This window comes from Silurus meridionalis, chromosome 8 (assembly GCF_014805685.1).
Source record: "Silurus meridionalis isolate SWU-2019-XX chromosome 8, ASM1480568v1, whole genome shotgun sequence".
Lineage (NCBI taxonomy): Eukaryota > Metazoa > Chordata > Actinopteri > Siluriformes > Siluridae > Silurus > Silurus meridionalis.
The window spans coordinates 18,412,998-18,436,878 of record NC_060891.1 but is presented as its reverse complement, the minus strand read 5'-3'; the positions used below and the strand labels follow the sequence as shown (position 1 = coordinate 18,436,878).

The window sequence follows — 23,881 nt, the reverse complement described above, 5'->3', positions numbered from 1 at the left end:
ATATATATATATATATATATATATATATACAGACCTACACAAATGCACCAACTGTCACTTTGAGCAAAGGCTCATTCAATTAAATGTAAATTCACATCCAGATGTACAAACACCTCAAGGCTGTCCATGCTCTTAAACTTGACAAATATCTTGTGAGACGTAAAGAATACAAGCTCCACCTACAAAGAAAGATTGGAAAAGCTAAGCCTAAGCACTGCTTATGCACCAAAGAGAAGCTGTAACAGCACACACACATCTGTGGACAGCATTTAACCCTAGCCAACAACAGGCACACAGCCTAGTCAATCCATTAACAGTGCAGAAGAGCAGGCAGCTCAACATAAACACTGCACACACTCACTCATCACTGGCTTACTAAGCAATCTCGCTGCCTAATAAGGCCTTAGAAATACACCTCCCACCCTTTGGAATCCATACGCACACATGCATGCATGCACGCACACACGAACACACACACAAGCTTTCACTCTTATTTACCTGGAGGGCCGCAAACATCATCATCTCTTCCTCAGTACACTCGATTTCCTCCAGCAGGATGGCCCATTTGGCCTGCTCGTATAGCTGGTTAACCCGGATGGCATCATACTGCGGGGTGCAAGAGACAGCACAGCTTGTTCATCCCAGCTGAGCAAACAGGACATGTCTGAAAACCACTTCCTCAATTTCACACCCACTGTGCCAGCTGCAACAACTACCTGACTGCTAACAGTTCAGCAAAGTGAACAAGGTGTTAATACTGTCTAATAAAAACACTTACAGTTTCCAGCATAACTGATTACTTTCTAATCAACACAATACGGTTAATAATCTAAACATTCAAAAGAGCAATGTGCTTTATAACGAAAAACGAATTATCTAGCAGACTTGTGCTGAACTACTATACCGCAGTGTAGGATCAAATAATAAACTCTCACCTTGGGGTTGAGATCAAAAAAGCTATGATATTTGAACCGCAAAAGAAGAACTTCATTCTCTTTAACATCCTGCTCCATTAGAGACCTGGAGGAGTCCAGCCACCTTCAGAACATACATAAAAAAAGCTATATTACAACCTGATTATTACTATTTAACAAACTACAATTATTAGAACCATGTTTCCAGACTTACCCCTGATTTATTTTGGCCTTATCGAGGAGGGAGGGTGGTTTGTAGAGCTTAGCTAGTATATCAGGTGAGGAAATTGGCTGACTCACAGCGAGGATGCTGGGGTTACCCTCGGACAACGGACTGTCCCCAAACCAGGCTGAGGTGGGGGAAAGTGGGCTGCCATCACGAGAGTCATAGGTGGGGGTCATGGTCTTGCTGTAGAGGCCAGGACTCGAATAAATACTGCCTGAAATAAAGAATATGCAATCAGAGGTTTGCTTTCAATTTCAACTGTCCTTTCAGCTCTTTGTACATACGCTATACAATACATAAACTCTATAAATGATAGCCCAAGACTATTGCACAACTGTATTATAATATAACTGCGTTATTAATCCCCTCTGGTAGTAGAACACAAAACGACTTAATGCAATAAACAAGTGAAAATACTGTTCACACACAATCACTGATGTGACGCCTTAAATGGATGGCAACCTTAAGCAATGAGACAACATGCTGATGCACATTAATACACACTCGAACACATTGGGTGCAAAACACAGCAAGCAGCACAACCAGAAGCATGAGGGGTTCTGGAGCTCAGGCTGTGACAGCCAGCATGGCTTACAACACGGTGGGAAGAAAAATGCTAAATACGAATTGTGCTAATGGGCTGTGAAGCTGTAAAATCATTATTCCAAGCCTTATATACATTGATACATTTCTAGTATATAATTACAACAAATGTTCTCATTATTTTCAGAAATTTTCAGACACAAATTTCCTCAACCACATCAATCAATAAGAGTTCAGAAAAATATAATGGACAATTTGCAGTTTTATAACCCTTCTTCTTCTGGATATAAAACCCACATATGCATGACTACAAAAATAAATTGCAAAGTGACCACATTTACACACATTATATTGCAATCCTTGCGAGGACAATCACTGCAAAACTGTACAAACTTTATTCAGAGACAAAATTCTGGTTCCTAATTTATATAGAATAAAATGATATTTAAATGTGGTTATCAGATGAATAAAAGCATTAAAATGATCAGACCAATTGTGACTACTCATTTAATACTATCGACATATAGAGTTACATTAAAGAAATGTTTCATTTATTCCCAGCCCCGCCCCTAAAGCATCATTGGGTTGTACATCACAAACAGATGACAAACAGGACCAAAACTAAATGGGTCACCCTACCAAACATGCATGTAAATGTGGTCAGGGCCACTCATTACAAACTACACATTTGCGGCACATTTTATTCATTTACTTTACTGCTTAAAAAACAGGCAGGTCGTAGCCCTTGACTTAGAGACAGGCACGTCAAGCCACCAGCATAGCAGCGTGAAGCCACAGTGATCCACCAGGGCAGGAAATGGCTTGTGGAAGGGAGGGGGGGGAGGTCATGAGAAAAGAGGGAGATCCAAAGGAGCAGTGCACCCACAAGCCTTCGGGGAGAACTTGTGGAGGTTCTCATAAACTCACAAGAAGGTCACACAAGGGTTTTCCGCTCCCTAAAGGAATGCTAAACTCGCAAAGAAAGCTGATAAGAACAGCAGCTCTGCTGGAGAGAGCAGCAGGTCAGTGTGTTTATTTTACCCAGTTTACGGTTTGGAGAGTGTCAACATGGTCTGGCTCTAAGAATGTTTACATCCTTTATCCTCATCACACACACTGAGATAAAATAGGATTTGTTTGAAAATGAATAGATATACGCAATATATAGGGGTCCTGATCTTGTACTGCATACCAGCTGGTAAATATTGTGTTAGCAATCCCGACCAAGCCGCATAAAATGCCCCTTTGAATCAAACAAAGAACTGAAATCACCAAATATGCAAGCTAATCCGTAGCCTCATCTGCTTTCTTCACAGTCACTCCTTGTCCTGACCTCACAGATCAGGTCAGTCAGGGAAATGAACTCTCAGGGAATATTAAGGGGTTTGTTTGTGTGTGAGGGTTGGGGGTCAAAACAAAAAGCACTGTGAGAATTGCAATTTTTTTAATGGACATTTTCAATTTCTCAAATCATCTGAGATCCAGCAGAACCAAGCTGGGACCTCCCCATCTTACTAACTGGCGGGCGTCAGCTCGAGTGCTTTGAGACGTGGAAAAAGCAGTGCATAGAGGCACAGAGAAACAGTCTTACCTTTTACAGGTCCGATGTATATGACCTCAGAGGCTATAGTGAAGGGATAAGGAAAAGCAAAGAAAATAAAAGATAAAAAAAGATTGGAGAGATTATAGAGATTAACAGATAGGGAAAAAGAAAAAAGTTAAAGAACATGGAGAAAGAGAACAGCCCACTGATGGAAACCAGTCTCAAATGTCAGAATGTGACTCACTTTGGCCTTGTCTGGGTCACCAGGGAGGGCAAGGATGCGGGATGAATATATTTTACCCAGTGCTAGTCACCCTCTTTGGTTAATGAGTCAGTTCGAGGAGTACATCAATCAGACAATGTCCCTGGTAAAACGTCGTCATTTTTACCAAACCACTCAGCTCTGAGGTCGTGCTCCACTCCCAGATTTCTCCACCCGAGCTAAGTAAACCCTTGCAGAATTACATACCTCTGTTTTGCAGAGGTTACTCTTTACATTAGGCACACAATCTAGAAGGAAGCCCCACAATTTACACATCAACACCTAAGTGTAGGAGAAAGAGAGGGTAAGCTAATCTTCGTCCTGATTGATGATGAGAGCCCACTCCATCTGATTGCATCGCAGTAATTCTTATCTGCTCAAGCCCTTCCCGATGGGTGGTAAACAAATGTGAACTTGTTTCCTGTTGTGGAAATTATAAGCGCTCGGTTCTCAGAAAGAGTTTTGTAGAGCGAAACATGGAGATCTCATACACACCATGCATCCCTGCTCAATTCTAATACGGGTCAGTCCTGGGTTAAATGCTAATAATGAAAGGACAAGGGCAGGATTGACAGTGAAGGCCTGAGCTCAGAAACAGTAACCCTGCACACTGGGCTTCTGTGACCCCTCTGCTTCACATCCTAGGCCTGCAGGCTGTATCTATGTGGGTGATGGCTGTTCTGGGGACCTGGGTGGAGCATGGGTGGGACAATGAGCTCCATTCATGAATTTTGGCAACAACCTTGTCTAGAGATAGTAGCCTGCTATGGTGCCTCTTAAAGTGGGTTTACTTCAATGCTGTGGGGCGTTGCTTCATGGCTGCCCAGTCTGTTTCAAAATGGCACTGTGACCAAATATGTGGGGAATCTAAAGTATTTGGTCACAACAGCCAAAAAGACCATGCATTATGATTGCAAATCAAATGCTTGTTCCATACCCACATGTTCGTCTGCGAGCATATGCTGAAAATAATCTGCCTTTTGTTTCCCTGCAGTTTAACCACCCACTAAAAACATATTTTCCTATATATGTAATATGTTATATATTACACGCTAAGCCAAAACAAATCTAGTTTGGCCAAACCATAACTACAGCCTATGACTCTGCTGACGTGGAGCAGAATGTGTAAAACTTCAGGGAATTACCATTAAAATCTTCAGAGCTAGGCTAAAAATGTGAAAGAATTATAAAGTTCTTAGTACGACAAGGAACAGGAGTTAAACACATGACTATATCTTAAACATAAACAAAGACCCATTATAGGCTAATAATATAGGGAATATAAGGTAATATTTCTAAGCTCTAAAACAGCTTTAGTTGAACTTTTTCACCAATATCTACAACTGCTCAGTATTTAAAATTATGTTTGAGCCTGTTAAAAGTCAAACATCCTTTAGGTACTGAGTCCTACCAGACTGACATTATAGCTACAGAAGATTGTGTTTGAAAATGCCATGGATTAGCACACACTGTATAGCGATTCATCACAGTATAGACGCATACAGTTGCCTCTGTGGAAATCTGAAACTGTATGACCCGAGTGAGATGGAGCAAGTCAGCAAGAGAGAGAGCACAGGCAGATGTACCTGATCCCGGAGTAAGCAGTGGGCCTTCCAGCTCCAGAGCCTCCTCTTCATACTCCTCCAGCTTCTTCTTCTTCTTTTTGGGGTCACGAGGCTTGCGCAACAGGGACAGCTCCTCAGGGTGGCGGATATCTGCAAGACAAAGGAGATTATTTGAATTTTACATCACAATAAACTAAACATTCATTCTGCAACATAAACTGTAATTCATGTTTATTGATAGCACACTGGTCAAATGTAGATTTACAAAAAGCTTAGCACACTGTGACAGGGAAACATTTGAAAAGACATATCTGCAAGATCAATAAAAAACAAATGATAATATTAGAAAATAAAAAGAGAATATTACACTTCTGTTTGAGAGTCTACAAATCACTAAACCTTGAACACAGACTATTTGTTTTAAGTCAAGTCAGATTTTTTTTTTCAACCACATACAGTGTAGGACACAGTGAAATGAAACAACGTTCCCCCAGGACCATGGTGCTACATCAGATAAAATAAACGAACAAAAAAAGGAACACCGAACTATGCTAAACTCAAAACGCACATGTGCAACATTAAGTGCAAAATATTTACTAGAAGGTACTCAGTTACTAGTTAGTAGTAGTATGCTCAAAAGGCAAATAGTGTTTCATTCTTCTCGTTTCCAACATCTGGAGAGAGAAAAACCATATGCATTGCATTGTGCATTCAAGAATTCATTGGTGACTTGCTAGAAAAACAAAAATATTTTTTTAATTGGTATATTGTTCACCCATGTGAAATTACTCAAATTACTACACACTTTTACTATTATAAATTAATGTGTTTATTGATATAAAAAAAAAAAAAAAAACAATCAACCAGCATAACGTCTCACACAACTCTCTGCTAGCACAATAGGTCAATTTGCAGTTTAGCATATTAAGACAAAACATAGATACTAGTTGGACTCAATGGATTAGGTCTTAGTTGAAAAGACCATCACAGCTCATAGCGTAATTTTATTTTAAATGACTCGCTTACCTTTTGTTGAGGGTGCAAATACAATGTTCTACCTCAGACACACTCTTATAAAGAAAAGGACTATGGTTGAGTTGACCCCTATCTAGGAATGTATATACTTGTTTGTGTCAGTATAAATGCACAAGCCAGCCATACATTATTGCATTGTTAGCTACCATTTTTAACCTTGTTTAAGGTTTCTGAGGAACAAGAACACAAGCTAAGAACACAGTGCTAAATATAACTGATTAAGCCCATACCCTTGTTTTTCAAAACATGCAAATTGCTTCAATAGTAATCCCATGCCCACATTATGTTGATCTTCGTTCACTAATCAGCAACATATTACACATATTGCCCATTAAAACATTTATGCACTGTAACTTTTTTTTTTTTAATGCAGACTGTTAATTCACTTCTTCACAGGAAAGCATTCTATAAACCATCTGTAATCCCTCTTCTTCAGAAATCTGCACGTTTGGGCCACAAACATTATGTACGACCCACCCTATTAGGATACTCTGGCTTTATTACCGATTATGAGACAATCTTCACGGACACGAATCAGAAATCTCTGCTCATATAACCATTGCACCGTTTTCAATCATAGTTTGCTGGGTATTATTTTCTGAGGTTGTCTAAAGGATCAGAGAAGCAGAAAAGAGTGTTCCTCAGGCTGTGATGACTACAGCACATATGATCCTCTACTTCTCCCCTGCTGGCTGAACTGAGAAGAGATATTAGAGCATTTTTGCACATCTAAGAATGCTTTTCAAGTTGGCCTGAATGTAGATATTTTTCTGTCTGCAGGTCCGGCTAAAGGATTGCCTTAAAAATATTTGTAGTAATTGAAATAGTGTTTTATTGACTGATGCCCACTGTCCTCTTCTAAGAATTATTGTTCTTTATTAGTTAGTATTAAAAGTACAGCTGCAAGACAGCCTGAACTCCCCTCACTTTTCCACAGCCAGACATCCAGGGAGGGGAAGGAGTGTGTGTCAGGGGGAGGAGAGACTTCTTGGCTTGGCGCGAAATGCTTGTTTAGTTTGTGTTACTAAAGCAAAAGCATTCCAGAGGTTTTAAGAACTACCAGATGGTAGTATTCTCTCTTATGCTGTACTCACTCTGGCCTTATACAGCCATGTGAGCAGGCGAGGCTGTCGCAGGCAGGCTGACTGAAGAAGGGAATGAAAGGGTTTCGTCATAGCTAAGGCCAAGATCTTGAAATCGAAGCACATGTAAAAACTACGAGTTGATCGAATTATGGGGCTTAAAATATTTCAAAAAGTTATAGTGACATTGCACAGATTCACTGCACAAGCACATTACACTTGAACACGCCCTCTAGACTAAACCTACCCAAGATAAGCACCTAGCTTCTCTGTTACACACAAAGCAGAAGCACCTGTTTGAACAGCAGCCAGTTTGATGGGAGTAGTTTTCTCCACACTCTCCTGGAAGGCTGTTAGAGGGGGTAAATAATTCACAAAGATATTCTTTTCATCTCTCACATGAAAAGGCAAAAAAAAAAAAAGGCAACAGTAATGACAAGAATGCAGAATGTAATACAGTCTGACTAAAAAGCACCTGCTAACTGAAAGACTGAGGGCAACAGCTCCAACACCAGTACAGTAAATAGATCATTTATACAATTTCATGACTTGAGTTAATGAATCAGTGACTATTTTACTTGTATATTGTCCTGCATCTAAGCTCCTAGTTTACACTACAGAGTCTGGTACATAGTCACTAAATGTGTTCACGTGGCACACACTGCAAATAACCAACCACATTTTGTCAACCGCTAACAGAAATGCTCCAAAACATCCTTTTGAGCTTTAAACAGCTCATTGTATCACAATGTTCATACGTTGGCTTGTTTTCCTGTTGCAAACTAGTGCACATAAGGGCATGTTCATGAATGTTTGGACAGCCATGTGACGCTCATTGCCAGCTGATTGTACAAACAATGTCAGTCGCTCGGTGAACCAAAGATTTTTGAGCTCGGACAACGTCCTCTATTTCAGTGTAAAACTGTGCTGAAATTCCCAATGGAGTGATAAATCCCAGTCAAAGCCACTGATCCAATACTCTCCACTTTCCACTTAATTATCGTTTTAGAAGCTGCTCATGTATACCGATAAACCTTTACAAATAATTTATCAGTATATTTAGCTTCACTGAGGTTTCCACAACTAAACCAAGACTCATTTATATCGATCCTAATTTATCACATTCCTTGTTGCCACGTATTGGACCTCGCAAAACTGGGCTAGTGGATCATTTACTTAAAAGAGAACTCTGGCCTGAACTGCATCATACCTTTAAAATTACTGACAGAAAAACACTATACTGTAGATTCATATGAGAGTGTGGAAGGCTCAAAATATCTTGATGTATAAAATTAACAGAGAACAAGCTTTTCTTTGGAAAAGAAAATTATTTAAATAGTTACACTAACAGTCACTAGACAGCAAGACATGCTGGAGCCACCAATTAAACCAGCATGACCAGCATTAAGGACAAACATCCTGCAAGCTAATATATCTTTGCAACAGGACAAAAAGAGTTGCTCTGTTGTGTTGTGTGTCTCCCAGCTCTACCGAGTCATGCCCAAATTCTTGGCATTGGCTGTGCCCCCAATATTCTGTACACAAACAAAAATAGCTGTAAGAAACACTGACAGACAACAAAACTCTAAATGTAGCTAAAGTACCTTATAGACAAGCTTCTACCAATCAATACTAATACAACAGCACTGACTCAACTCGGATATGCTGCTACACTACATCTACTTATCTTTTTATTTTTATTTTTTTTTTTTTTAAACACCACTTTGACATATCTCAAATAATTCAGATCCAAACACAAAAACAGGTTTCTTGCCTCACATGACACCAGGCTTCCAACAGCCTCTTAAATCGTTTTACTTTAATAATTATGCTGACTCGTAGCTATATTGGACTGTTTAAAAATGATATTCTTCTGTTATTTTTGTACAGTCCAGAGTGCACTTCATACTGATTGATGAGAGAGAAAGAGAGCGAGAGGAGGAATGCTGTCCTTCCCACCCAGAGTGCAGACTGAATTACACTCTCTTGGACTGCTGATGGCAGTGGCATCATTAGGATTTCAGCTCACAACCCAACAATAGGGCGAATTCTTGAATCGTTTGGGAGCCTGATAATTTGTTAAGAAAGAACTCCTGACAGTCACCCTTGACAGTCACTCTTGATGTCACCCAGATGAGGATGGGTTCCCCTTTTGAGTCTGGTTCCTCTCAAGGTTTCTTCCTCATAACATCTAAGGGAGTTTTTCCTTGCCACAGTCGCCACGGCTTGCTCATCAGGGACAAATGCACACCATTCACCATCACTGTTGATTTGTGTAAAGCTGCTTTGAGACAATGTCTGTTGTGAAAAGCGCTATACAAATAAACTTGACTTGACTTGACAGCTGTAAACGCTAAAATTTTCATTAATGAGACATTTTTAGCTCCACTTGCCCCAATAAGGACCTGCAATTAAATGTTTCAGATCATCCCATCTTACAGTAACTGTACCAGTGCCCCTGAATAGTGATCATTTGAGATGGACCAAACATTTGTGCTGAGAACATGGTAGAATTGCAGCACATCAGATGGAGTTTGGACAAGTTCCAAAACTACAACTCACAAATGGTCCATTAATAATTTCAGCAGGGGAGTGAACTCTGGGAATCTGCTACTGCATGACCAACTGATTAAAGGACTAGACATTTCTAAGGAAAATCCATCACTAGATGTGGGGGATAGGGAGCCAGAGGAGCATATGAGAACCCAAGACTGAATAGTGACTGTCTAATGCACAGCTGCAAGAAGAATCCAGCGCTCTCTCATCTGTCTGTAGCTTCAGCCAGTTGGAGGCTGTAAACTTCCTGTCATCATCACACAGCGAGCAAAAGTCACTAGAACAGGAAACTGACAAACTGTGTGAAACGGCTTAAAATTTCCAAACACAAAGCTTTAGGAGCATTTCAGTCTTTACTGCACAGAATTCAAAAAGGAGCAAAATATAAAATCTAAAGAGCACAGAGGTACCATCTTGCCAGGCACTGTAAGTTACAGCATGTCACTCAGTCATGTGTAAAGTCAGCCAAGAGCAATTTGTCCTGTATCACGCTGAGTCTAAAATAAGATTTGTTATGCCAGAGACAGTGGCATGCCAAACTTGGAAAAGGTACATACATAACCCAGTGTTATCTCCATGCTAACCTTGATAGCTGCATGAACAAGTACATTATAAATAAAGCTTAAAAATATATATTCCAACACTTTTCTGCACCACCAAAATACACCCAGCACATAACATTAATTCGAATAGTGTTGTTGCAAAGTTTTATTAAAGCTTCCTTAACTTACATTATATTACATCCAGTATTGATACAACATAGAATTTCAATTGCTTACACTTGTAGAGTAAAAATGGGCCAAATACTCAGTATAGAGATAAGAAAACTACCCATATTAAGTCTGAATGAAGCACATTATTGAAGAAACATGAGTGAAGCTATTTAATAGAGAAAAATTCATATTTGCACATGGCTCAGCATGGACCGGTGTCACAACCAGGCCATATTCCTGCTTCATTCCCATTGCTCCTAAAATACAAACGATGCTCCTTAAAGTGAACATTTAACAAATTGTAATTTAATTTCTGTTCATTTCTGGGCATTTTTTTATCCCAAAATTTAATAAACATTAATTTATTAATTCATTAATTTGTAAACATTTAAGTGTTTATTATTTAAAAAAAACATTGTTCCAAGCAATTTTTTCTCATATATACAAATAACAGTTCCTCATTCATATCAGTATTTATACCTTAAATAAAAAAACTATTAGACCAACTAGAGGCCTGTGAAGTACAAAGCAGCTGGAAGTTACCACTCAACAAGATTTAGTATTTGACCTTCGAATCCAAGTTCAGCAGATCTCGAGCACTGACACAGACCGATATTGAAAGCGACTACATTTAACCTCTGACCCCTAGTCATGGCCAAATGGGCTAAATATGGACAGTGTAAAATAGACCAATAGCCTGTTGCATTGACAAGCTGAGAAACAGCTTCTCAATGACATATCTACTGGTGTACACCAAACCTTCTAAATGAATGCAATAGGAGACATTAGAACCTGAAACAAAAGAACCAAATTCAACAGAAGAAAAAATAGATCATTAAAAAAAATGGGGTTTGCAGAACACAAAGTTTCCAGTTTCTACCCTCTGTATATCAGAAAAACAAAATCCACCACTTACTGAAGGTTTTACAGATGTCCGACACAGCCTTGAAGACACGGTCTGAGAAGTTAACCTTGACCTTCATGTGCTTCATGTTGGGCAGCTGCAGGCGCAGCAGCTTGTGCTGGGGAGTGAAAAGTAGCCTGGCATCGGCCTGGATGCCATACTTATCGAGCGTCCAGTGAGTCTTCAGCAACCACGTCTTCTTCTTCTCCCACCACAGTGCATGGTCTGACCAGTCCTTCTTGACATCTGCACACAAATACACACAAAATATAAGAAGTAATAAACGAGGAGCACCATGGAATTTAATGAAATATGGAAAAGTTGTATACAAATATTTACATGCGCACATGCAGTCTAATAATCTGATCAAAAGTGGAATACTGCTAGTGGAATTTGTCAGGGTGGTGTGATGCAGCCTAATGAAGGTGACTATTCATCATAACTAAAGTTAAGAAGGCATGTAGATATCCAACTGATACAACTTCTCCCTGCAGTCAGTTCTAAAAGCACATGTTATGTCGTCTAAGAAGGAACAGCAGAAAACCGGCGACAGGGTCATTGGAGGCCATGGCTCGTTGATGCATGTGGAGGAGCGAAAGCTGGCTTATGTGGTCCGCTCCAACAGATGAGCTGCTGTGGCTCAAATTGCTGAAGAAGGTAATGCTGTTAATGCTCGACAGGTCAGGACTGTTTTGGCAGCAAAAGGGGGACCAACATAATATTAGACCGCTGGTCATAATGTTATGCATGATCGATGTAAGATGTTGAACTGACATTAGCTAGTTGTTATGCATGTAGAGGTTATATGAACCGCTATGAAACACACTTGCACTACATGATGCTCCTGGCATATGAAACATTTGGTTTCATGCTGCATTTACACAGAGACACCGTGTTCTGAGTTTAGGGTTGGGGTAAACCGCTCTGAATTTATCCGGCCGAGTGGAAATCTTTGTATGTAAATACAGCTAATGTGGTGAGAAAAGGTCAGTGGGTAAGTGGGAGTGATATATGAACCAACAAACAGGCCATTAGGATAGCACAAAGATCGAGGGGTTTAAATGACAGGGGTGCGACACTGCATCCGAAGGGGGATTACTTTGTGCCTCCAGGGAATTCTCGTCAAACATGACATCACTTCAAGTGCCTTAACAGGGGACAGTGTTTATGGGACAGAGCTGAGCTGAAACATCGTGCCAATCATGTATGATGCAGGGGGGTTGGGGAGTATAAAAGGGGCTAGTTTGAGGTAATCGTTTGAATGGGAAAGAACTGTTGCTTGCGTGAGAGAACGAGGAGATCAGGTTCAAGCGTTCTCTTTGTTCCACAGGCTGCTCAAAAACCGATTCTTTTCCACAGCTGTAGGCTAACAATAGAGCAACTGGGGTGTGTATGTGTATGAGCGTAAATAACATAGCAATGACCAGCTAAACATAAGCGTAATCCTAGGAGGCAGAAACAAGAAAAGGTCTACAAAGATCTGTTCCATGGAGTGAAGGCAAAGGCTATATGATCTGCAGGTCTTGAAATATGACACAATCTTTAAGAACCTAACCAACTTTCTCCTGAGTCATGGGTGGACTGTGGTTGTATAATACAATTTTCATTGCTAATAACCATTGCAGACCGTCTTGCCTTAATAAAAATGTAGAGACCAATTCAAGCCAGACATTGCAGTAGACAGCCGGAAAGCGGATGTTCCTTCTCCAGCGGTGATGTCAGAACCCAGGCATGCTTCCAGGCAAGCACAGGGACTAGCACTTCCCTCAAGCAGTGTCCAGTTTCCTCACTGCTTCTCTAAACTCGCCTCTCCTCTCTCTGTCTCTCTCTCTCCCTCTCTCCACTCTACCATACTTATGACACCAAACACACTGACTCAGAGTTTCTCCTACATGATGTTGGCTTTCCATCCATATTGGGGGCTCCCTAAACCACAATGTTTCCATTTAAACTACAGCCTCTTATTCTGTAGGCAGTCTGCGGCAGAAACTGCTAGCGTCGCTTTAATTCTCATACCACTTATACCTTAACCCACAGTTTAAATAAATGAATGGTTGATCAAAATAACCTATGTAGGACACTGAAAAAAAACATGGACATTGGTACAAAGAACATTACATAATGAAAATATAATATAGTGCAGTGTGTTTGTTTGGACGTGGTTTTTGGACTCATGATTCCCAGCCTCCATTTCTTAAACGCTACAAAGGCATGTCCTCCAAGAGCCAGTTCCGATAAGCGCAATGGAATCATACAATCTGGACCAAGAAGTAGAGCGTTACACACCATAAATCATCTCGGTTTACAATAATTGTGTGCCGTTTAACTGCGTCAATCAGCAGTCTGATGCCAAGCAACTGTGTTTTGAGAAAACCTCTAAATTGCAAAATAGCAACTGTTCAGTAGAACTTTTCCACTAACTTGACCGAACCATCAACAATCTTCTAGCTGCCTGCACATAAAGAGGAAAAAAATCTGGTTTTGATTCTTGTCTGTTTGGAAATGGAGAGTGGGTGTGCTGTGTGGTAGCTAAGCAGTGTGTGATTTCCCTGTTGTGCGAGCGCCTGCAGGGGTGTCACAGGGGTGGCAGCTGGATGCATTCTTTTGCAGTGCTCACTCAACTAAAGACAACACAACAGCTACACACTATGATGATTTCTACTTACAGGATTCGATAACTGAAATAGAGGATTATTGTTTTTGTAAAACATTACATCAGCATAAATACAATGAGCATTCAAATGATGTCATTACTGCACATTGGAGCTATACAGCAAATTCATTAATCAGAATCCTTTATTGTTTCCATAGGGAAATTGTTTGGATGTTGCTCACAGTCAAAAAATGTAAGTGAGGATTAAAGTAAAATACAAAAAAAGAAAATTTAAATATACATAAAGGTATTTAATAATTGAAATGAAGTGAAGCAGCATGAAATGAAATTCGTAGAAGCAGTAAAAACAGACGGCAGTAAAGTCAGACTACAATAATTGTTATAAAAGTTATTGCACGTGTAACATAATTGCCCAAGGTGTTAACAATATATAACTGTTGCATGAAATCTTTAAATATAACTATATCTATATGGTGGACTAGCTGTTTAACACTCAGTGAGAAGTTGTATAGTTTGATGGCCACCAGCATCTCCTGAGGCACTCATGTGGTGCTAACTAACAAGTACACCACAGTGTAATTATTATTATTTTTTTTTTTATTGGAAGAATTTCAATAAACACCAATTCATCTTTAAATAAATAAATAAATAATCCTGAACATAATCTGAATTACTCACGTGGAGCCATCTCATGTGTGCAAACTGTATCAGAAAATTGACGTACTGCCATGTATTCTTTCGACAAAGCTTGAAATTATGCTGGGATACAAAAGGGGGGGTGCATGTGGTAAAGCGAAACCTTAAATTCTAGTGACGGGGCAAGAGCTGCATCGGTTGTGACACTCAGCTGTATGTGAACACGCAAAACAAATCCTTCTGCGCATTCAGTCCGTCCCATTACCACTTTCATTTTGTATCCGAACAGCATGAGAGGGGGAAAAGGTGGTCTAACGGTCATCTATCACACAGCTTGTATAAAGGCTGGTAATTCAATCTGCTGCTGGCCAATGGTTTTTCCTGGCTAAAAATATAGGCTGCCAGGGGATGATGTAATGTTGAAGCCAAATGAAAGCAGGGCTAAGTAATTGGGTGCAGTGAATGCAGAGCAGGAGTCTGTGGAGCTGCAGAGGCAATAAGCTTTTATACTTTCAGTAGGCATGCGAGAAGACAGGACGAACCGCCATCTAATCCTCTGCTTAAGTACTAATGAGTTGATCCATAAACATAAGCATCCTCTTTCACACTTTTTATTCACAATCTTATTTGGGTGGTGAGTGATTCGAGTCAAAGTCAAGTAGGCCGTCTCATGCTGCTCAGTTATCGGCATGATGGGTAATCATTTCAATCAGTCACACTTTATTCCACAATATGAAGTGATCATCCAACCTTTTTTAAAGAAATTGTTGTTCCCTTAAAAGGGTTTGCTTGATTAAAAAGAACGTAAAATGTGAAGTGAATAAAATTTATGTATAATAAAAAAGAATAAAATAAAAAAAAAAAAAAAAATAGGCAGCATTAAAATATGACTGGTTTGCAGACTCACACTGTAAGCACAGCAACATTTTCCCTGAACACTTGGAGAGAGAAATTAAGAGGTTTCATTTACAGTGTACATGAGGAGAAGCTAAGATGCCCACATGCCTCCTGCACATACTGGTGCCTCTACACTGCCTTTTGTAACGAGCCAGCTTGACGAATATTAGAGTATAAATCACAGTCTAAAAGCCACACAGCTGAGAATTACTAATGCTAATGGAATCCCAAAAGAGATGCTTGCTCGATGTTTTTAAAGATCCAAGTACAGAAAGCAAAAAAACCTTCAAACAGCACATACAATTATCGATTGCGGAATGGACTGAAAGCACTGTTGATGCACTCAGGTTCTGATGACTTCCCAAATGTATGTTGTGTTGCCTGGAACAGGTAGGATATCGAGCTACTTTTATAACCAGATCAATACAATGTGACAAGCAGGGACAGATATCAGGATGTAGTACACAGATGAGCGATAGCACAGACCCCCATCCTGCTTTGTTGCTCCATTCTATCAATCATTACTCTTACAGATTGAAGCCTAATGCATTCAAGTGCGTCAGTCTCAAAACATACACATGCATAGCCTCAAGGGGAGGCTAAAGGTTGGGGTTAGCTGCTGATATTAGTCTGATAGCTGCGACTCCATGTTTAGACTTTTTTAAAAAGTCAATACATTTTAGAGAATAATTCATAAAGCTGAACATTGAGAGAAAAACATGTACAGCTGAACAATTTATCGCTTTATGCCAGGTTTATTCGTATTCAGATATCCAGTGCCCACTGCATGCACCATGGTACAAAGAAGGTACTGTCAATGAATGGCTCCAAGCACATCACAGCAAGCTTTCATAGTTTCAGTTGCCTGCACAGTCTAGGATCTCTACCAAACAGAGCAAATTTGGGACGAAATGGAAAGTTGTTTTCAACATCCAGATAGCAGTAACTACGCACTGTAAAAAGCATCCAATACATAATAAAAATAATACATGACCAGGAAAATTCATGGTATTGTGAAGACTAGATTGGTGTACTTATTATATTGCCAACTTAGTATAAATCATAGTTATCATTCCCCTCTGAATATACTGAATTGCTATAACAATTGTGTTTTTGTTGTTCCCGGATGGCATTTGGGTTTGCTAAGTGCAACATGTTGGATCAGAATTTCTTCCAGTTATTTACAACTTTTGGAATATTGCAGTTTGTTTGAGGCCAAACTCATTTTCATTTGATCAAAATTAGCGAAATGTGTATGTTTTTTTGTTGTTGTGAACTTTAAACACTTTAATCAATAGCTCTGAATATCTACTTGCCAAATAAACTGCAATTGTAAGTAAAAAGGATAAAGTCTATGGGAGAAAAGCAAATCTTTTTTTTTTCACCTAAAAATGTGGTGGTCGGCCACCAAAAGTGCTATGTTCTAAGTTGTTTAACAAATGTTTATATCCAAGTTGTTGAAAATTAATAAATTAAAGCAGAAATTCTGATATCATAATTAATCTACTGACCTCAAAGCCAGATAGCTTAAACATTTAACAAAACCAAAAATATATGGCCTATCCTTTCCAATTATATTGCAGGGAATTATATCAAAATCATCATAAAATATGATCATTGTGAGAAAATATAACCAAAAAAGCATAAATGCAACTGTGCAGGCCACTCGAATTCTTCCACGCCAACATTGGCAAACCATGTCTTTATGATTACTGCTTTGAACACAATGCATGGAACACTGGAACATAAGTCTTTTACATTCATTGAATGGAAAAGTACCAGTACAACATGCAAATACGTTCTATACAATAGTGTGATTCCGAATGTGTGGCAACAGTTTGAAGAAGTTCCACATATTGTGTTATCACGTGTTCACATACATTTGGCAAGAAATTTTACATATCTATTTTAGTTTTTTAGCAATTATGCAATGTCGGCAAGCCGCTAACCATTCTTCGGGAAAAAACTAAAACACACAAATGCCATCTTGATGAACCCAAGTGATTTAAAAACATTCTGAAAACAAACATTCAAATGTTACTAATGACATTTTAAGGATCTACAAAAACAATGGACCAGAGTTAGTGCTGCGTTCCAGTCAAGTCAGATTTCTGGCTACAAAAAAAAAAAAAAACCTATGGGAGAACAGAGCTCTCTTTAAATTCTCACCAGGCAAAAACATCAGCAGACACTCCAAAGCTCAAGTTTCATCCTCTCCATATGGAACCTTTCCTCCCATATGTTTACAGCTGAACACAAAGCTCAAATGTTTTCCGAGAGCTTATAATCAGAGGTTTACAAGTTCTACAATATGTTGACAATAAGAATCTTTTCTTCTGTGTTTTCAGACTGCTACCAATTTGCAATCTTTTATACAGCTTAATATTACCGTTTCATGATACGCTAATATTAAGGAAACACAAAAAGACGTGAAATCATAATACCATGACCAGAAAAATGTAAATAAGCCTGCTGCTCTTTCTCAAGAACATTTCAAGGACCAGTAGGGGGTCATGGTCATCTAGAGAGCAAGCTTGATCAATAATGGTCCCTCTGATCTTGTTTTGAGACACTCAACCCTCCCTGAGGATGCATGCAATGATCCCTTTAACCTGATCGGGGGGGGGGGAATAATGGCTGAGCACAAAATGGTGGGAAAAACACTGCCACCGGTTAAGCAAGCCAAAAGCTTCCCCTGAGATTTACCACAGGCCCAATGAGGACAAGCAATAGCCTGGAGATTAGAGCAGAGGAGCCAGGTAGATTCAGAAAGATTCAAAGACCTGGCCAACCAAAAAGTGCAGAAATAATAAAGAAACAAAAGGGCTTCTCGTAGTTGAGTCTGAAATAGGTGATGCACTGACCTTTTTTTAGCTTGTCCTTAGAAATGGACAGTCATACACATTAGTATTGCAGTCTGAACATGCAGCAGCACTCTCTTTTGCAGCTTTATACAATTATATGCTACAGCTAAAGTCTTTTAATCGCATTACATGAGATGTCACGGACATAAATCAATGCGCAAGAAAGCCTCAAGGCCTCACAGACCTCAAAATCAGAACAGCTGGGAAACATCATCCAAACCACCAGAATGTTTCTGACATCATCCACCAACTTCTACATCACGTAGTCTCTTACTTAATGAACAAGGTGGAGACTTCCATGAGGAAGTCAAGCATAATGCAAGGTTTGCCCAAATGGATGCTACATTAGGCTGCGTGCTAAATGAAAGTTCTGATTGGTAAGCAGTATGGCACAAGTAATAATACATTTTTACAGGTGGGCAGCAGAAGAAAAGAGAAGCACATTTATTAATATTTGGAGTGAAGGTTCTAATTCAATAAATGTAAAGCTAATCAATCTTTTCTGTGATAGAAATGAACACCTGAATGATTAAAGAAAGTGCATGCAGGAGACTTCAGCTGGAGTGAAGAAGCCACAGAGCTTCAAAGAAATACTAAAAATCACAGCAGGATCTGATCAGAGCAACAGGAAAGATCTGCACTGGGAAGGGCCCCTAACTACTTCCTGTACACTAGATTAGAGTGTCTTGAAGAAGTTGCCATATAAATTACCTTATAGAACCAAAACTGTCCAGTAATAGGAGTAGACATGCACAGACTCAATACAATTTCAAATTACATATCATTGAAAAGAAATTAGATTTGTGATGCCGATAAAACATGGCTGGTCCAGAATGTGCATTAACAAATGCAATATCCAACCTTTTTCACCATTCCTGGTCATCTATCATCTACTACTACTACTACTACTACTACTACTACTACTAATGACCCACTGAAATGTTCAGGTTCCCAAAAAACCCAAAGGCCTGGAGGTGAAGCAAAACATGAGCATAATTTGACACTAGCAAAATACATTTCACAATGCTCTGCTAACAGGAAAAAAAAAAATCATGTCCCAGGTTTCCCCATGACCTCATTATCGATGCAGATAACTGTAACTTCATTTCAAAACTGAAAAAATTCTGGGAAGCTCACATCTTCCAAAAACCCCAATGCATAGAGGTCAAGTGAAGAAAAAAAAAAAACCCTACACAGGAACTGCTGCTTCCTGTGGAAAACGGTATCCGTTTCCTTAAAAACCCCTACTCCGTTATCAACAATGGGTGATCTTCCCCTTGCTTCAACACTATAATGCGAGAAAACATGAGCTAAACAAATCAAGAAACTCAGCTAGTCAGTATTTCAAGATTGCTTCAGTTAATTTGTGATTTGCTGCTGAACTATAGTCCTTGGCTAGATTATGTTTGCTCATAACACTAGGTCATATTTCTAGCCTGCTTGTCAGGGTAATGATTGCACAACATCTGGAAAAATAGCGCTCAGGTCTAAAAAAGGAGTAATACACCGCATGCCAGAAACGGAGTAGAAGCAGGCAGCAGAAAATACTGTGATGACGGCAGTGTCCAGGGAAAATGCCAAACCCTGAAAGTCATTTCCTGTTCAACAGAAGACTTTTATGGAATTCTAGTAGAGCATCTCACGTCACATGCTGGGGGCCCAACGCATATAATCCACTCCCTTCAATCCCCTTTCCCCTTAGTTCTCTGGCTGGAAACAGAAACAGAGGGCCAACTCACTAACTCAGCCCATCGTTGTGTGCTTTAATGCATTACTGACAAAAGCTTAGCAAATATTTAAAACAAATGGCTGCTGACTCAAATGCAAATAATTACCAAAAAAAAGTTAAAATTCATGTTCAAATTCCAAAAGTTGCTTTCCTCATCTCTGTATTATACAAATTTACCCTTTTACGTTATTCACAGCTTATAATGAGAAGGCAGCAGCTCTTCAAATGGTATCTCGATTAAATCACTATGATTCCTAAAAACCTCACAGAGTGTTCTGTAAGGCAAAAAAATAGACGCTTCAAAAAAGACAATATTTTTTAAGATATACCAGTCATTTTAAAGATGGGAGTGTAGCCCAATGTGTGAGAACTGAAGATGTAGTCAAACTGCATTGCAGGCCATTGATGATCCTGATCATCAAATCTTAAATAACGTTCCTAAAAGATTGGGGTGGAAATAACCGCTACGATCGATAAAGCACTTTCCTGGCATTAACTTTTAATCCATTAAGACAGTCAGTAGAATTGCTGAGCGAACCTCTATGGCATGTAAGAAAATAGATCAAAGATGTTACAGTAATTGATTTCACGTGTGAAAACTTATATCTCCGAGTCCGACTATACACGTAGGCAAGTCATTAAATACAGCTGGCTCATGAATTCATTAACCTACCCAACAGGCAAGTAAGACCTTCTGGTTGTTGGATCCACATGTCCACAACCATGGATAAAAATTAATAGCCCGAAAACAAAACACGCCAGCATTTTTATTCTATGTGACGACATACGAATGCTATTGCGTAAAAAAATTAATACAATAGTGCATACTACAGCTTAGCAAGATCAAACTAAGCATGTTATTGGGACAGCACCGCAGTGACCGTGTGTGCTAGGATTGTCTCACATGTCTCAAGAAAAACTGGCGTGCTGGACAAAGCTTTTAAAAATAATCTCATATGGACACAAAATTGCAACAATGTCAGAGTGGGCAGAGAGCAAGATTAAAACAAGAACAGTAATAGAAAGAGAGGGAACAGAACAAGAGCTACCCATTTCTAAATGGCTCATCTGGAACCATATTAGGTCAATGAACCCTCTTACACATGACAATGCTAGCCTTAAAGAGAGATGGCCTCAAAGGCACTGCAGGAAATCTATAATGGGTATGCTTTCAATTTCAATTTGTCGAACGTTACCCCTGACCATCCTCCATAATACATCAACTTGAGCAAATTGGTGTAAAAGGATTCCCCTCGTAAATATTGTTAAGATACGATACAGCTTACCGTGATGTGATATGCACAGCAATTAAGTCAGTGCAGTTTTACAGTATTTCCCTGTTTTACTTTCACTCATGAGTAATGAAGCATGTTGACTAAATCGGTTATTCCCACAGAGAAAGACTCCCCACTAAGTTACTTCTCTTAAGGGTTAATAATTGCCATTGCTTCCATTCTGACCTCTCTTGCACAAACACGGCTGGGTCTGCGAATGTTTACTGGGGGCTGGTCAACAAATTCAAGGGAATAACATGTACCTGATAAAAACCAGTACAAGTCATATCTCTGAGGGTACGCTATGCTTGAACTACAAATACACTTCTTTTTTCCACCTGTAAATATAAACAACATTTGATAGAGCTGGAGATAATCACAGTAACAAGGTTGAAATTCTTTGTACCGACAGAGTCCACGGACATTATTTCTGAAATATGTAACCATCAAAATAGGACAACTGAACATTTAAAATGTAAACTGATCTCCACAAGATCAAAACGGTAGGCCATTGTTGGTGCAACAAGTACAAGAACAGCTCAGCTCTTTTCCTTTCTAGGTCTTGCCTATACTATTCTATGAACAGGTTAGACAAGACTATCCTGACAATACATGTCACTAACAATACAGACAAAGACATGCTCTGCCAGGACAGGCTGGAACAAAATTTGCTACTCTATAAACAAACAAATGAATAAAGTTCAATTTTCCATTCCCCCAACCTCATTAACCATCAATAAATGTTTTCAGATTTTTTCTTTTCTTTTGTCAAAACAAATCAAATCCAACACCCCCATAAAATGTCTTGAGTAAAAACAAACATGGTTGGGGCCAAGTGTGTTTCTACCACAGACTGACATTTAATTGATTAAATCTAGTGGATGGTTCACTTTTTCAGGTTTTAACATTGAAGGTAGCAAATGTATTTACACCTGTTTCACTGTCACACATTAGCAGGTGACTGTAAACAATAATCTGTGCAATGAACGAACAAAGTGGATTATTTTCTTGATTGATTGATGCACTGCAATGCCTTTGGAGTTACTAAAAGTAAATAAATGCTTAAATCATTAAGTCAAAATTACAAACTAAACACAAAGCAGAACTGAACAATTTGGGGTTAATGGTAAGTGCTTACTTTTGTGTTTACCATTAGGAAGAGACTCGGCGGGACTTGAAACGCTTAATAAGATTAGCGAGCACGAATGATGCATAGTTCCATAATTGTGTGTTTCTGTGTTTAAACGAAAGCTACGTCGTGCCGCATAAACACATGGAGCACAATTTTTTTACCACAGAGGATTGAAAATAAGACAGACAACTACAACCATGAAACACTAGGAATGTGGTTCTAAAAATAAATAAATATAAAAAGCTTTTCCACACTAAGCTATCCATCAACTACAGCTCAAAAGGGGGGAAAGAAGTGACTTATTTAAAGCCTAACAACATATCAGTTACTGTTTTATCATGTGGACTATTACTAATGAAGCCTTTGCTCTAAATACCTTACAGTGACATAGAGTTTTTGTTGTATGAAGTTAGTCATCAAGCAGAGTCAGAAGACTTTCAGTTTGGACTAGTTTCGCAAGGGGAGATGATGTATAGTAGTATGTACAGTATAGGGGTATAATGAGATTTGTCCCATTCAAATCCATCATATTATACATTTCATTGACTGCTCATGTAGGTGTCTGAAATTCCAGTATATTCTGGAGGAAATGAGATTGTGTGCCTTTTTTGCAGTGTAAAAATCACTCCAGGAAGTAAAACCAAAGTGAAACTAAATATTGGTCAGGTTTAAAATGCAGATCAGGAAAAAAGTGGACAACATTTAAAAAGACCCATCAAGACAATGACACTTCAATGGGATTTTTCAAGTAGTAATTAAGTACATGGATACAGCCTACATTCTAACATGACCTTTTAATGGTCAAATGTAATGTCCCATTGGCAAGGCCAATACGTAATTCCAAACTATTTATATTAAAATGAGGAGTATGAAGAACGAATGGAATTTCCAGTGTAATAAAAGACGCATCAATTGTGAAGACCCTCCCACGTGTTATACACAACTTGCTTATCCTGTGTGAGCTGAACAATCATTACAGCCCCTATTATTTAACTGATGTGCGTCAGGAAATCCTGTCCAAATAGTATTACAGAGTAGGTATTTCAGAAGTACAGGCTCTAGTGAGCACCATGCCCATTAAACCGAAGCTTACCAAGTTTCTCGACGAGCTTCAGCATGACTCCACCAATGTGGATTTCTCCTGTGACTCTCAATGAGACGTCCTTGTTCAGGTCAGTCACATGCATCTTCAATTCCCAAGTGCCATCGGCGTAGCAGCCGTCAGGCATCCGTATACCATCCAGAGCCATATCCTGTTTTAAAATATATCAATGTAAATAAAAAGCAAAATCAGCAAGAAAAAAAAGAATCATTTCCAATACTATTCATACCTCATGTTGGATTAAAAGTGAATAAATTATTTGCTTTGACAGTCACTACGTCATGACGTAG

At 39.1% G+C, this 23,881-nt stretch overlaps 1 protein-coding gene across 4 annotated transcripts in view; it reads right to left on the bottom strand.

Moving 5' to 3' along the window:
- Positions 1 to 23,881, bottom strand: part of fermt2 (FERM domain containing kindlin 2) — a 34,677-nt gene that overhangs the window by 10,007 nt on the left and 789 nt on the right. For 2 of the 4 annotated variants that reach the window (XM_046855471.1, XM_046855472.1), the window contains exons 2-8: positions 23,583 to 23,742; positions 11,356 to 11,589; positions 5,075 to 5,203; positions 3,275 to 3,307; positions 1,129 to 1,354; positions 936 to 1,038; positions 499 to 606 (exon numbers count right to left, since the gene is read on the bottom strand). In XM_046855471.1, the coding sequence (XP_046711427.1) occupies positions 499 to 606; positions 936 to 1,038; positions 1,129 to 1,354; positions 3,275 to 3,307; positions 5,075 to 5,203; positions 11,356 to 11,589; positions 23,583 to 23,739 (990 nt within the window). In that variant the 5' untranslated portion in view covers positions 23,740 to 23,742. The remainder of the gene's footprint in view (positions 1 to 498; positions 607 to 935; positions 1,039 to 1,128; positions 1,355 to 3,274; positions 3,308 to 5,074; positions 5,204 to 11,355; positions 11,590 to 23,582; positions 23,743 to 23,881) is intronic. The other 2 variants (XM_046855473.1, XM_046855474.1) reach the window with 1 other exon arrangement.